At 43.4% G+C, this 16353-nt stretch overlaps 1 protein-coding gene across 1 annotated transcript in view; it reads right to left on the reverse strand.

Annotated features, from left to right (window-relative positions):
- Positions 1 to 322: 322 nt before the first annotated feature.
- SRD5A2 (steroid 5 alpha-reductase 2) overlaps positions 323 to 16353 on the reverse strand; it is a 42038-nt gene continuing 26007 nt past the window's right edge. The window contains exons 2-5 of the mRNA XM_027623500.1: positions 11252 to 11415; positions 6414 to 6515; positions 3268 to 3418; positions 323 to 676 (exon numbers count right to left, since the gene is read on the reverse strand). Coding sequence (XP_027479301.1) covers positions 610 to 676; positions 3268 to 3418; positions 6414 to 6515; positions 11252 to 11415 — 484 coding nt within the window. The 3' untranslated portion in view covers positions 323 to 609. The remainder of the gene's footprint in view (positions 677 to 3267; positions 3419 to 6413; positions 6516 to 11251; positions 11416 to 16353) is intronic.

Genomic DNA, 16353 nt, shown 5'->3' on the forward strand with positions numbered 1-16353 from the left:
GGTCAATGCCTCCTTGCACCTTCAGCAATTATGAAGCGAGGTCTCCTCTATTAAAAGTCCACTTCATCATCTCACATCTTTCATAATTAACTGAGAGAGAGCAAAGTGTGACTGGGTTTTCATTTGGGAGTGGATTTGCTCGGGGTCCATGCAGCTCCAGAATTTCAGTATCTGCTCATTTGTATGGGCGTAAAATATGTACCTTTAATAAATTCTACAAACACTGCCCTCAACTGAAAACTTTCCTGGCTACAGGGCTGTCTTACATTGACACAGAGCAGCTGTTAGGCCACACGTACTTAGATCACCCCGAGAAGACAAGACATAGGGAAGTTTTGCACTTTCTAGGAGGACTAGATAAAGAGCAGACAGATGCCTCTGTGTGGAGAAGAGCCTTGCGGAAGCGTCAACAGGAGACCAGGAGAGAGACCCTGGGAGGGTGGAGGACACGTGAAATAGCCACCTCACAGAATCTCCAGGCCGGCTGTCAGAACACAAGAGGCCTCCCGGTATAGATACACACTGGAACTTTAAAAGTTACAGGCTCATCAGCTTGATGGTGTTCAACAGTCATATGGGAGCTTTTAGTTCCTTTTTTATCTGGTTTCTTCAAAAAATAAATGGAATGAGGGCCTTCCGAGATTTGGGATAGTCCTCAAACATCTTGAGGTAGAACCTAAAAGACAAGAAAGGAATAATTATAATAAGCAGTGGTCAACCCCTGAGGTTTGCTGGGTCTGAGATCCTTGTTACAAAGCAACCTAGTTACCCAGGGCCTGACTCTTGCAGATGGCCATTTGTCCATCTTCCTTCTCCCTCCTGCATCCTCTCCCATAAACAAACGTTGAAGCTTCTTGTGTTGGGAAATAAAAAGTAATAGCCAGAGGACTGTGGCGATGGTTGCACAACATTATGGATGTACCTAATGCCACTAAATGGTACACTGAAAATAGCCAAAATGTAAATTTTATGTTATGTGTATTTTATCACAATAAAAAAAAGGGGAAAGCTGGAAGGAACTGCTCAATGGATTCACTTGGGTTGAATCGGAGACCCCAAAGACCACGGGCAAGATAAATCCTAGAGAACTGGCAATGTTCCCAGGAAAATATCCCCTCATGAGGCCTTGGGAATGCCAAGAAAATGTTACCTCATATTCTGGGTTGAATTGTGTCCCCCCAGAATACATGCTTGAAGTCTTAACCTGGAAGACTTACCTGGAAATAGGGTCATGGCCGATATGATCTAGGAAGGTAAGACAGGGGCATCCTGGAATAGGAAAGGCCCTTAAGCCAGTGTGACTGAGGGGACCAGAGACACCAAGACAGAGACGGGCAAGGGAGGTGGCCATGTGGACATGGAGGCAGAGACTGGGGATGGAGCTGTAGACCATGGAACACACCGGGTTGGGGGTGCAACCAGAAGCCAGGAGGAGGCAAGGAAGGATCCTCGCCTAGAACCTTCAGAGAGAACATGGCCCTACATACACTTTGATTTCAGACTTCTGCCCCCAGAACTGTGAGCGAATAAATTTCTATTGTTTTAAGCCACTTGGTTTGTGGTCATCTGCTTTGGCAGGCCTGGAAGATTAATACGTGTTGTGAAATGGCTTTCTCCTTCAGTGACCAGGTTGAACTAGCTAGTTGAAGCTGGTAGCTCTCAAGTAAAAATCACGGGGAGCAAACGGTAATAATATGTGACAAGAGGTGGCTGGTTTCTCGTGCTATGTTTAGCGAGCTCTGATGAGTTGCTTCTCACAAAGCCCAGTTATCCCTACAGAAAAGATGCCTGGCCTTCCTTATGGAGCAGTCTGACCTCACAGGACAGGGCTACAGTTTGGATTTTGCTGTTGCACCTGCTGGAGACCTCTGGTGGAACTCCTGTCCCTCCCCTGACTGGCCCCACCTGAGACCACTTCCCAGGGTCTCTCCGACTGCTGGCTGACGCCTTCTCTGCCCTCTCCCTCTCCGCCTCTGGTGGGCAACAGACTCTGCCTCAAGAGAGGAGAACGCAGACTGTCTTACAGGCTGGGGACGCCCTGAAGCCCGTCCCCACCAAGGCTAGCAGGTGGCCGGCGCCCATCATGAGGACTGCTACTGTTTCATCCATTTCCGACACGTCTGCATAAAGTCCACTCTGAGGAAAAGAACCCATTCTTGGTTTAACCTTCAAAACTACAAAATTAATCATTAGCCCAACTAAAACACCCACGCAGAAGCTTAAGGGGTCCCCCAGGTCCTGGTTCCAAGGCTGCTCCCCCTTTGGCTATCCCTCCTTCGCTCGGTGTCTCTCCAGCCACAAATGCCATTTTAGAGAAAGGATCTGAAGTTCAAGTGCAAAGCCCGGTAGTAACTTAGTGCGTTACTCTTCCCCTTGCAGTGATGCTTTTAGTTAATGCTTTTGTCCCCACCCTATCGCAGGTACAGGGTCTGGGGGGGCAGGTGGAAGTTAGTAAGGCTTTAGGCTAGACCTATGAGGAAAGGTTCTAAACCCCTACAATTCCTGGCATTCCCCAGGTGAGGGGACAGTCCTGAGATCACACCACATAAGCATTCACTTACCCTACCTTCCCAAGAAGCCAGCCATGACCTTGGCTAGGCTTTATGGAGGGTGGGGGTCGCGGATAAAGGGGAGTGCCAGAATAAGCCCTGGTGTCACACGGATTCCAGGAGAATAATCCTGGAGTTTCCAGGGCTCTGTGATTACCCGGACTATTAGCACCAAAGCCAGAATTAAAGATAGTAGCCACACTAGACCAGGGTCTAGGCTTTTCCCTGGCGGTACCGTATCATGGCTGGACCTTAGGATTATCTGTGAAGCTGTGGACAGTGCTGCCCATGGAACACACTTTGAGAAATGCGGCAGAAGTGAATTCGGATTGAAGCATGGAAATGGAAGATACTTCTTGGAACTCTGGACCCTTACCTAGAGCCCATGCAGGTGAGCCTGCTCGGGGGCACAGAGCCCAGGCCAACTAACTCCTAACGTCCTTGCCCAGAAGCCTTCTTCTATAAGGTGGCAGGTGGCTTCCCAAGTCACCTCGGGTGTGCCTCTCCCTACATGGGTTTAGTTTTACTCATAGGAAAAAAAAAGTGTTTACAATACTGTTGCCCAGCCGAATCCCAAGTTCGAAGTCAGAATTTACCAGTCCGGATTACTGTATCAACCTTACCTTATAAAAATACATGTCTCAGGTTTCTATACCTGACTCAGAGTGCTGGAAGACAGCTTGGAGCAGAAAGCTACATGATGAATTGAGAAATTTACCTGTGGTGGTGGAAAGCTCGCAGCCCCAGGAAACAAAGTGAGAAAAACGCAAACGCAAGTGCTGGGAGGGACCAAGTGGCCAGGGCATAGCCCGTCCATTCAATGACCTCACCTAGGAAATTGGCTCCGGAAACATACGTAAACAAGCCACCTGCAGGCAGAAGAACGGAAAGATCCGTCATCAGAACCGGGTCACTGCCACATTCAAACCCCTCTGCTTCGTTCCAAAGCACATAAAGGCAGTTACAACAAATGTGGGGCTGGAGACTTCCTTATGGTCATCGCAGCCTGGCGCAGTCCCCTTGGGGAGAAGGATAAGCACAGTGACAGCAGCCTGTTGCCCTCAGAACTCCCCGAATCGTGGCCCCAACCACTTGATGGGCTCCGGGCAAGACAATGATGAGGAGCAGGAGGTCGGGTTTTCATTTTGTTCCCAAGCCACCTCTCACCTTCTCACTTCTCCCCTGGACGCCCACACAGCATATTTCAGGTGGGTACTCAGACAAAATGAACAACACGCTATGTGACAATAATAAAAACCTGAGTTGATGCTAGAAGTAAGGACATTCTCCTGTGGCATTTGCCCCTCCCCACCCCTGCAAAGGAGTGTATATACTCTGTTCAAGTTGAAAGAAGTGAGTGGGAGCTGCAGGGGCTTTGCCCTCGTGGGGCCTGGTGAGGTCTGCTTCTGCTGATTTTCAAGGTTTGCTTTTCTATGCAACCATACATGTCTGACATCAAACCTGTAAACAGAAATCAACACATTTCCAATGATAGTAAATGTATCCACTTTCTGCCCCACAGTAAACTAATTTTTTTCTTTCCATAGTTATATAAAGAATATTTTGTTTTTAAATCATTCTGTAACATACCTTAATAGTTGGAAACTAACTTTGACAATCTAGCTTTTAAGAGAATTCTCTGCTCTTCTTTGTTTGGCTAATTATTGAGCGAATATTTAAAATCCCAAAGCTCCTTCAAGTTATCTTCTTTAAAGATGACACTGCATCAGCAATGTCCACAATAGCCAAACTGTGGAAAGAGCCAAGATGTCCATCGACAGATGAATGGATAAAGAAGATGTGGTATATATACACAAAGGAATATTATGCAGCCATCAAAAGGAATGTGATCTTGCCATTTGCAATGACATGGATGGAACTGGAGGGTGTTATGCTGACTGAAATAAGTCAATCAGAGAAAGACATGTATCATATGACCTCACTGATATGAGGAATTCTTAATCTCAGGAAACAAACTGAGGGTTGCTGGAGTGGTGGTGGGGGGGTGGGAGGGATGGGGTGGCTGGGTGATAGACATTGGGGAGGGTATGTGCTATGGTGAGTGCTGTGAATTGTGCAAGACTGTTGAATCACAGATCTGTACTTCTGAAACAAATAATGCAATATATGTTAAGAAAATAAAAAAGAAGAAGAAGAAGATAGCAGGAGGGGAAGAATGAAGGGGAGTAAGTCAGAGGGGGAGACGAACCATGAGAGACGATGGACTCTAAAAAACAAACTGAGGGTTCTAGAGGGGAGGGGGTGGGGGGATGGGTTAGCCTGGTGATGGGTATTAAAGAGGGCATATTCTGCGTGGAGCACTGGGTGTTATGCACAAACAATGAATCATGGAACACTACATCAAAAACTAATGATGTAATGTATGGTGATTAACATAACAATAAAAATTAAAAAAAAAAAAAAGATGACACTGCATCAGCAGCTCCGGACCCGTGATTTCCCAGACCCTGGGAGAAACCACTGACCTCCTACAGAGGGTCTATAAATTGTTGATGGTATATGGGCCTATAAATTGCAAATGGCATATCTCAATATTTGGCATTACTTTTGTTTGATGCAGACACCATGAGGATGTCAGCAACATTTAAATTCATTTAAATGTGTTACTGAATCCACTGTAGTTCTGTCATTATTTTATTAATAAATGAATATCAATATCATATTGTAATTTAGGAAAAATTTTGAAGTAAATAACAGGTTCTATTTACATCAAAAGGAGCCATCAAACTACCCAAATACCACCTAAAATAGCAAAGGATTCCTTGGACTAATTCACTCTCACCTGCTTATGTTTGTCAACTTCGCACCCAGTTTCTTGGGAACAGTTAGGATTTCAAATATTCTGTGACTTTATATCTGAGAAAGCATTTGTACCTGTAAGACCTCCCATCCTAATTTTTGATTAAGTAATTATGGCTCTCCATACCTTTAAGAAAATACAAGTGGCAGGAAATATATACAGTACTACCCCTGACTACTCACCAGATAAGTCTAGGTCAACCGGAGAAGACAAGTAATACACAATTCAGCTTTATTAGCTAATTCATGAAGGACCGACACAGTGGGTACACATGATGCTTAGATGCCTGATTTTCTGTGTTAACCTGACTGCGCTATAGTGTGCCTAGATATTTGATTAAACTTTATTTCTGGGTATGTCTGTGGGGCTGTTCCTGGATGAGATTAACATTTAAATCTATACACTGACTAAAGCAGATCGCCCTCCCCAATGCGGGTGGGCCTCATCCAATCCATTGAAGGCCTGAATAGAACAAAAGGGCCAAGTAAGGGAGAATTTACTCTCTCTGCCTGACTGTCTTTAAGCTAGAACATCAGTCTTCTCTTGCACACAGACTAGAACTTACACCACCTACTCTCCGGGGCTCCAACTTGCAAATAACAGATCATGGGATTTCTCAGCTTCCATGATCATGTGAGCCAATTCCTCACAACAAATCTCCTTATGTTTCTAGAGCTGTATCTCTGTCTATATCCTATTGGTTCTGTTTCTCTGGAGAAGCCTAATACAGTACATGGTAATCTTACCTACTGTAATGAGGTGGCAGCCTATTTCCACCTTACCCCAAGACTTGCACTCCCCACCCGCAAGGTATTATGATGTTGCACCTTAAGGGTGCCTCTCCCTGAACTTCCAGGTTTAGATCAGAAAACACAAACGTGGTGTGGGCTGGGAGGGAATGTGAAGGAGAAGTCAGAGGCAAACTGGGATATACTGTGTCATTTGTGCCGTCACTGCACCCTCTCCATTTGCTACTCATAGCATCATCTCTGGGACAGGCTCCCAAGGAAGAGTGGAAATTTGGAGGGCGGGGGAGATATTACCTTGCGGAATCCTATAGATGACTTCTCCAGGCTTCCTGAGCTGGCGCAATATATAGTCACTATGAATGTTGATTCCCATTCCCAAAATAAATAAGAAGACACCTTAGCAAAGAAGACAGAGGGAAGAAGTTAAAAATGTATCCTGGAGGGGCGCCTGGGTGGCTCAGTGGGTTAAGCATCTGCCTTCAGCTCAGGTCATGATCCCAGGGTCCTGGGATCCAGCCCCACATCGGGCTCCCTGCTCAGCAGGAAGCCTGCTTCTCCCTCTCCCTCTGCTGCTCCCCCTGCTTGTGCTCTCTCACACACACTTTCTCTCTCTCTCAAATAAATAAATAAGGGTGCCCGGGTGGCTCAGGTGGTTAAGCGACTGCCTTCGGCTCAGGTCATGATCCTGGAGTCCCGGGATCGAGTCCCACATCGGGCTCCCTGCTAAGGGGGGAGTTTGCTTCTCCCTCTGACCCACCTCCCTCTCATGCTCTCAGGTCTCTCATTCTCTCTCTCTCTCTCAAATAAATAAAATCTTTAAAAAAAAAAAAAAGAAACCCATTAAAAATAAATAAATAAAATCTTTTTTAAAAAATGTATCCTGGTTTTGGTGTTTTTCTCACAAGCTAAGTTTTCTTTTTTTCTTTTTTTAAAAGAAGAGAAGCGCATTTAATTTCAAATTCTGAGAACGTTACAAAGATATGGCAAAGGGTAGCTAATTAGCCGTTGTCCCAAATTTGGGTGGAGAGGCCATATTTTCATAGACCAAAAGACTGACAGTATACAGTGTCACATGATGGAGGCAGGTGGGAGAGGAGAGAAAGGGAACAACACCATTGGCCAATGAATGAATGAATAGCAAACTTTTGGCTCATTCCCAAATAATTAAATTGTGGTTGGCAAACTCAACCACTAATTCCAAACCCTCCTCCTTTGCCTTCCCCCACTATAGAGGCTGGAAGGCTGAAAAGTGGTCATGTGACCTATTTTTGTCTCAGGGATATAAAGGGAAATTTCCTTGGAAATTTTTACTTTCCTGATAAAAGGGAAGATGAGACCAGTGCCTCTACTGCCTCCCTCCTCTTTCATTGCCAGATGTGATGCCTTGAGCTCTAGCAACTGTCTTGCAATCATGAAGTGAGTATGATGAGGACCATAGGTAAACATGTTAAGAACAGTGGAATAGAAAGTATAGAAAGTTCCTGGGATCTTAATGATATCTGTAAGCAACTAAAGGAATGTAGAAGCCACCTACCTTTGGACATTCTTGTTATGTAAGAAATAGACATTCTTAATTATTTAAGTCACTATGAACTGGTTTTCTGTGACTCACTGCTGAGAGCATTCCTGAGTGATATACCCATTCTCATGAAAGGAACATGAGTCAGACTGGGGAGCCTGGGACCTAGCAAACTGGTTTCAACCACTGCCAGTTCACACACAGTCTTATTCCCCATTCACTGGCTCAGAAAGAAGCCGGGGTCTGAGGTGAGGAGAGCCAGGATCAGGGATGCGAGGTCTTGCACCCCATGGGCACCATGACACCCCAGAAACACTCACTGTTCCACATAGATGCCCAACCTCCACCTCTCAACAAAGTGTATTTGTGCTGATCAAAACACATGAGGCAAAAAGCAAGAACACTTGAATTAAAAACAGATCTACTCTCACCTCATTTGCTATGACAGGAAACAATGAGTCTTGTCTAGTCAAAAGATCACTGGCCGTTGTATGGTGACAAGTGGTGACTACACTCATCTTGGGGAGCACTGAACAATGCAGAGAATTGCCGAATTACTACACTATGTATCTGAAACTAATATAACATAGTATGTCAACTATGCCTCAATAATAATTTTTTTTAAATATTGGCCTGGAAGAAAGGGAAACTAGAGAGAGATACCAATGGCAGGAGGCTGAAAGAAGGAGGGGAGACAGCGGGCACAGCCGGAGACAAAGCAGAAACCTTGGACTCAGTGTCTGTGTGTCCTTGGGCAAGTCACTGACCCTCTCTCAGCCTCTGTTTTCTCATCTGTAAAATGTAGATTTGAATAGTACCTATTTCACAAGGTTGGTACAAGACTCACTCATGTGTTCACTCGTTCATTCATTTTTTCATTCAACTAATATTGAGAGCTTATAATACACCAAGGGTTATCTTAAACACCAAGGATACAGTAATGAGAAAACAGTCAAGGTATCTGTTCTCATAGAGCTTACATCTTAGTGGAAGAAGACAGAAAAGAATTCAAATAATTAAAATATTTTAAATCATATAATGTCACTGCAAAGTAGAAAATCATAGGATCATGAGATAGAGAGTGAACTGGGGAGGGGAGGAGGTGTCTCTACCTTAGATGAGGTGGATAGGGAAAACTTTTCTGAAGATTTGGCATTTTGTCCTGTGATTTGAATAATAAGAATGCACAGATCTGAGGGAGAGCAATCTGGTATAGGGATTAGCAGGTGCAAAGGCCCTGAGGCTAGAATAGGTTTACTCTGTCTAAAAAAACAGAAGGAAGGCTGGTGTAGTTGAAACTTTAAGATAGAGAGAAAAGTGGGAAAATGTGGACAGATGATAACTTAAAAAAACACACTAAGCACTGTAGGCTTTGGTGAGGAGTTTGGATTGTTAAGTCCAAGAGAAAGCCATTGGCAGGTTTGGAGCAGGGGAGAAATAGGAAATGATTTCCATTTATTATTGTTACAAAGGAAGTAAATATGTTACATGGAATACTACATGTGAATTAGCAAAAATAAGAAAACCCAGACACCTTTTTCCCACCACCCAGAAATTATAACCATTAAACACTTTAATGCATATCTTTCTAGATTTTCATCTTATGTAATATCTAGGCCATATTTCCATTTCCCGAGATAGCCCAAAATGCTTCTTAGGGCTGGTTTATGAAAACCAAAGTCCAGTATAAGACCATACCTGGCATCTGGTCATTTTCTCTTTAAAGGCCATTTTAATCTTGCCCAGACCCTTTCCCTTTAAAAAAAAAATTTTTTTTTAATTTATTTTAGAGAGAGGGGTGTACATGTGCATGCAGGTAGAGGGGCAGAGCGAGAGAATCTTCAAGCAGACTCTGCTGAGTGCAGAGCCCAACGCTGGGCTTCATCTCACGACCCATGAGGTCATGACCTGAGCCAAAATCAAAAGTCAGATGCTCAACCGACTGAGTCACCCAGGTAACCTGACCCCTACCTTTTTAAAAAATTTTCAGGGCACTGGCTTCTTAAAAAGACACCAGACAGTTGTACCTCAGAATGCCCCCCTTTCTAGATAAGAAGACTGGCTCACTTCCTGATGGTGGCATTCAACTTATCTCTTCATTCTCCTTATTTCTTGTAAACTAACATAAATCATTTTCCTGTATGGTTATATTACCAGTTCAACATATAGTTAGGTACATTTATTGGTTTGTTCTCAGTTTTAGGGTCTTCCATGTAGATTTTTTTTACGTTTTATTTATTTAAGTAATCTCTATACCACCCCGGGGGCTCAAACTCATGACCGCAAGATCAAGAGTCGCTTGCTCCACCAACTGAGCCAGCCAGGGTCCCCCATTTAGATTTTTTTAAACGGAATTATTAAGTTTCATGATTCAAAGGGCAAAATCATATTGAAAGAAAAGTTCTGCCTGCCACCCATTCTCTTTCCCACAGACCCTACAGGTCACCTTTTTAAAATTAGTTTCTTTTTTTTATCAATCCAATATTCCCTTTTCCAGTTTTATACACACACACACACACATACACACACAAACACACATTTTCCTTCCATCGTTTTTACATGAAAAGTAGCATTCTAGATACACTGTTCACACTTTATTTTTATTTAACCACATATTCTGGAGATACTTCACAGGAACACAGAGATCTTCCTTGTTTTTGTTTTGTTTGTTTGTTTGTTCTTGTGGCTCCAGAGCACTCCATTGTGTGCATGTATCAGCATTCATACGACCAATCCTCCGGTCATTTGTGTTTTCAAACGTTCCCTCTGACTGCTGTGTGCAGAAGGGGCTATTGAAGGCCAGTACCGGCAACAGGAAGCTTAGTGTGAAGGTCACTGTGGCGGTCCCAGCAAGAGGCCATCACGGGCTCAGACCAGGACCAAGTTGGAGGCGCAAGGGAGAAGTGAGCCCTGTGGGTACATGTTATGGAGCTAGATGCAGCCGTACTAAACTGACAGAGAATTTGATGTGTGACATAAAGAGAGGAATTAGGGGTAATCCCAGCATTTTGGTTTAAGCCAAAATAATATACAAACAATCGAACCTTCCTGACTTGAGTTCCTCTTGCAGATAATGAAAAAGAAATTCAACAGTGTTTTCTAGTATTTTAGATAAAATGGTCAGGAAAAGTTTCTTTGAGGAGGTACAAATGGTTAGACACCTAAATAAAGTGAGGGACCAACCTCCATGAGTATATGTGGACAGAACATTCTAGACAGAGGGAATGGTCTGTACAAAAGCTCTGGGGCAGGACCAGCTTGACCATTTCAGGCCCAGCAGGAAGGCCACTGAGGCTACAGCACAGTAACTGGACAGAGGCAAGAAATGGGGTGGGGAAATCGGGCAGGACCAACAACATTTAGGCGTCACAGGCATAGGCAGTGATAAAGAATTCGTGTTTTATCCCAAGAGTAGCAGAAATGTACTGGAGGATTCTGAGGTACAGAGTGACATGATTTTCAAAGAGCTTTCTCGCTGTTTTATAAAGAAAAGCGCGGGGTAGCAGGGAGAGAAGAGGAGAATGGAATTCACTGGGGGGTAATTGCAGTGCGTGGGGGGAAGGTGCTGGGGATTCAGGCAGGGTGTGGGTAAGAAGTGGCCAGGTTTACTTACCCAGGCTAAACCGTACGTCTGTGTACCACTCAGCAGGGTATTCAGCACAGTAAATCAGATAGTAGGCTTGGAGCAGTCCATTTCCCGTGCAGAAGACAAATCCTCTGACAAGAAATGCAACTGGGAAAGGCCTCCCTCTAGTGAGCAATGAGTAAACAAAGGTCCTGAGATAGATGGGAAAGAAATGTCAGGATGCAGCCTTAAAAAAAAAAAATCAAACAATGAGATGAAACAACAATTACATCAAACCCATTTTTATTTTTATTTTTTTAAAGATTTTTTATTTTATTTGACAGAGAGAGACACAGCGAGAGAGGGAACACCAGCAGGGGGAGTGGGAGAGGGAGAAGCAAGCTTCCCGCCGAGCAGGGAGCCCGATGCGGGGCTCGATCCCAGGACCCTGGGATCATGACCTGAGCTGAAGGCAGACGCTTAACGACTGAGCCACCCAGGCGCCCCCCCCCCTTTTTTTTTTACATCAAACCCATTTTTAAGGGGCACCTGGGTGGCTCAGTCGTTAAGCATCTGCCTTTGGCTCAGGTCATGATCCCAGGGTCCTGGGACAGAGCCCTGCCTCGGGCTCCTTGCTCAGCGGGGAGCCTGCTTCTCCTCTCCCTCTCCCCCTGCTTGTGTTCCCTCTCTCACTGTGTCTCTCTCTGTCAAATAAATAAATGAAATCTTTAAAAAAAAAAACATTTAAAAAATCATTTCCCTTGAACTTATGCAAAAAAGAACATCACTCCTCCATTCTAGAGCAATCCTTTATGCTATTATTTGTCTTGCTTCATTAAAGGCCATAGTAGTCACCATTTATTACCTTATTTTATTCTCAAACCAGCCTTGAAAGGTAAATTTCATCTCCATCCAGTAGTTAATAAATTCAATCCTATGAGCCCACGATTGGAGCTCGGCTTTTTATCAATCTACAAATGAAACCCAGATGACACTGGAGAAAGGGAGAGCCTCGCTTGCCCCTGCAGTGGTGGGATGACATTTTGATAGCAGCCACTCCACCGTTCAGCTTTCTAATTGTCGCTCTGGTATGATTTAATTACCGATACTGTGGCATTTCCTAGGAAGTGGACCGCAGAATCGCTCGAGAAAAGAAAGAGATTTCTCTAACTGTTAGGAAGCATGAATCTAGAGGAAGCTAGGAAAATAGGATTAAAAATATATAAACAGCCTCAAAATAAGATTTGCCCAAGATATAATGCTAAATACGAGAAATCAACTACATTTTCTTTGTAATTTTTCTTCTTTTATGGTGCACTATAACAATCACACAGGTGAGTTCATAAACCTACGTGAATAGTTGAATGCATAACTATTAAATAAACACCCATATAGTCACTAAACAAGTCAAGAACTAGAACATTCCCTTCACCCCCAGAAGCCTCCCTCTCTATTCACCATGCCACTATCAGCCCAGAGCTAACCACCATCCTGATTTTTGTAAAAGTCACTTCCTTTTGCTTCTTTACAATTTTACCACATTTGGATTTATGCCTAAAAATATAGTTTATTTTGATCATTTTTAATTCCATATGAATGGAGTCATATTCTATGATTCTTAGAGTATCCATTCATGTCTTATTTCTTTAACTCATCATATTTCTCAGATTCAAGCATGTTGTTGCATATAAGCTATAGTTCATATATTTTCATTGTTGTATATTACCATTAGGTATGAATATACCACATATGTTTATCTATTTTACTCTGATGGATATTTGGGTTGCTTCTAAAGTCTTGTAACCTCTCAGAGCTATTTCCCCATTCTTTAATATTTTACATTTTATGTTTAAACCTTTGATACACCTGGAATTTCTTTGTTGTAAGAAGTTAGATAAAACTCCAACTTAATGTTTTTCCTAATGCTAGTAAACTTACTAAATTCTTATCTTTCACTGAAATGCACTCTCATGGGTATTACATACTAATTTATCATAAAAATTGGTTCTTTTTCTGGACTCTTGATTCTGTCCCATTGATCTATTTATTGTCAGTACTACACTGTCTTAATAATTGTACTTTTAATATATGTCTTAATATTAGGTGGGGCAGGGTCACCTTCGGCTCAGGTCATGATCCCAGAGTCCTGGGATGGAGCCCCGCATCGGACTCCCTCCTCAGCAGGGAGTCTGCTTCTCCCTCTCCCTCTGCTCCTGCTCTCTCTCTCTCTCTCTCTGTCAAACATATAAATAAATAGAATCTTTAAAAAAAATTGGGTGGGGGCTATTTTTTTTTTTAAAGTAAACTCTACTCCCAACCTGGGGCTCAAACTCACAACCCCAAGATCAAGAGTTGCCTGCTCTACTGACTGAGCCAGCCAGGCATGGGGGTGGGGAGGCTATTCTTATATCATTACCGTTTTTGAGGACTTTCAATTTATTCTTTTTTTTTTAAGATTTTATTTATTTATTCATGAGAGCCAGAGAGAGAGAGAGAGAGAGGCAGAGGGAGAAGCAGGCTCCCAAGGAGCAGGGAGCCCGATGCGGGACTCGATCCCAGGACCCTGGGATCATGGCCTGAGCCGAAGGCAGACGCTTAACCATCTGAGCCACCCAGGCGCCCCTTTCAATTTATTCTTAATTACTTATTTCTTCATGTGAACTTTAAAACCAATTTACAGAACACCCCCTCCCAAATTTTAGAAATACTCTTAAGTATAAAAATTAAGTAAGGGAGTGAAATAGCAGGAGGACCTCCAAGAGTTCACCCTTCCATAAAAGCGGAAAAAAAAAACTGGCAAAAAAAAAAAATTCAGAATCAACTTTTTCAAAACTCAGTGTCAGCCAAAGGCTTACAGCGACCTGGGAAGCATTTAAGCAAGAGAATGTCTGGATCTCAGGAAGGGCAGCAAACATTGTGGCATTTTCTTTCACCCTAGTTCCATTTCCCACTTTCCAGCTTGGCAGAACCTGAAAAGTAACAGCCCACATTCCCAGGATTGGAGGGAGGAAAATGGGGCTGGAACTCTTTCAAAGCCTCAATCCCAAAAAGAAATAATTGTTTAACCTGCCTGGTGGTTCCCTAGAAGACTGCTCAAAAGGCTAGTCTTTTCCACCTCACTCAAACACACCCAGTGTTCATGTCTTCTGCCCATTTCTTGACTTGAAATCAAGAGACTTCTCTGAAGACGACACACAAATGGCTAACAGACACATGAAAAAATGTTCATCATCATTAGCCATCAGGGAAATTCAGATCAAAACCACACTGAGATACCACCTTACACCAGTTAGAATGGCAAAAATGGACAGGGCAAGACACAACAAATGTTGGAGAGGTTGTGGAGAAAGGGGAACCCTCTTACACTGCTGGTGGGAATGCAAGTTGGTACAGCCACTTTGGAAAACAGTGTGGAGGTGCCTCAAAAAATTAAAAATAGAGCTACCCTATGACCCAGCAATTGCACTCCTGGGTTTTTACCCCAAAGACACAGATGTAGTGAAAAGAAGGCCCATATGCACCCCAAGGTTCATAGCAACAATGTCCGCAATAGCCAAACTGTGGAAAGAGCTGAGATGCCCTTCAACAGATGAATGGATAAAGAAGATGTGGTCCATATATACAATGGACTATGGCTCAGCCATCAGAAAGGATGAATACCCAACTTTTACATCAACATGGATGGGACTGGAGGAGATTATGCTAAGTGAAAGAAGTCAAGCAGAGAAAGGCAATTATCATATGGTTTCACTTATTTGTGGAACATAAGGAAGAGCATGGAGGACACTAGGAGAAGGAAGGGAAAAATGAAGGGGGGAGAAATCGGAGGGAGAGATGAACCATGAGAGACTATGGACTCTGAGAAGCAAACAGGGTTTTGCGGGGGAGGGGGGAGGGGGGATGGGTTAGCCTGGTGATGGGTATTAAAGAGGGCACGTTCTGCATGGAGCACTGGGTGTTATACAAAAACAATGGATCGTGGATCATCACATCAAAAACTAATGATGTACTGTATGGTGATTAATGTAACATAATAAAATAAAATTTAAAAAAAATCATAAGAGGAAAAAAAAAAGTACCCAGGGCTAAATGTTTCTGGGGAAGGGGGAGGTTGTTGAATGTTTTACCAGGACAGTGGCCTGAGGCAAAGGATAATAGGTGGGGCAAGTAACAAACCCACCAAAAAGCTTTAAAGGAAAGATGGACGAATGAGATGCCCATAAGGGGTTTTGAAAATCTCAGGTATATTTCTGGGAATCTAGACCGCCGTGACATGCATAGGACCATGCATATGTTCAAAAACAGACCTGAAAATGTCTTAAACTCTCACCTCTGATTGACCTTGAGGTTTGCCCAAGTAGCTAACAAGGCTAAAAGCAGAGCTGTAAACTATGTGGGTGAGGCACACAGAGGCCCTTGGCAAAGACCAGGAGACATTGGTTCGAGGTGTTTACGTAAGGCTCTGTCCCATGGTTAACTGATCCTTGAGCTAACCAAGCAAGCAGTGACGTCAGTGGCCACAACAATCAAGACTTCAGAGAAAGGGCACCTGTGTGGCTCAATCAGTTAAGTACCTGCCTTCGGCTCAGGTCACGATCTCAGGGTCCTGGGATGGAACCCCTGCATCGGGCTCCTTATTCAGCAGGGAGACTGCTTCTCCCCATGCCTCAGCCTCTGCTCCTCCCTCCACTTGTGCTCACTCTCTCTCAAATAAATAAATAAAAATCTAAACAAAAAAAGACTTGAATGAGTGCAAAGGAACCACCTGTACCTGAACAGAAGGGTAATGTCGACAACAGCCTTATAAACATATTGTTACCAAAAACAATACATTTACTGAGCTCTTATTATTTGTCCCGTTCTAAGCACTTTGCATATATGGGCTCACTTAATCCTCACAGCTCTATGAGATGGGCAGATGAAGAGTCAGACACAGCACGTGAGGTTAGGTGACAGGGTCATACAGCTAGTAAGTGGAAGACGCCCTACAATTTAACCACAGAGTGCACCACTGTCTGCATTTTCTCTTAATTAGCTTGAATTTTGAGATATAATTCACATACCATAAAATTCACTATACTAAAGTATACAATTAAATGGTTTTTAGTAGATCCAAGAAATTGTGCAACCTTTGCTGGTTTTCCATTTAC

Source organism: Zalophus californianus, chromosome 8, assembly GCF_009762305.2.
Source record: "Zalophus californianus isolate mZalCal1 chromosome 8, mZalCal1.pri.v2, whole genome shotgun sequence".
Lineage (NCBI taxonomy): Eukaryota > Metazoa > Chordata > Mammalia > Carnivora > Otariidae > Zalophus > Zalophus californianus.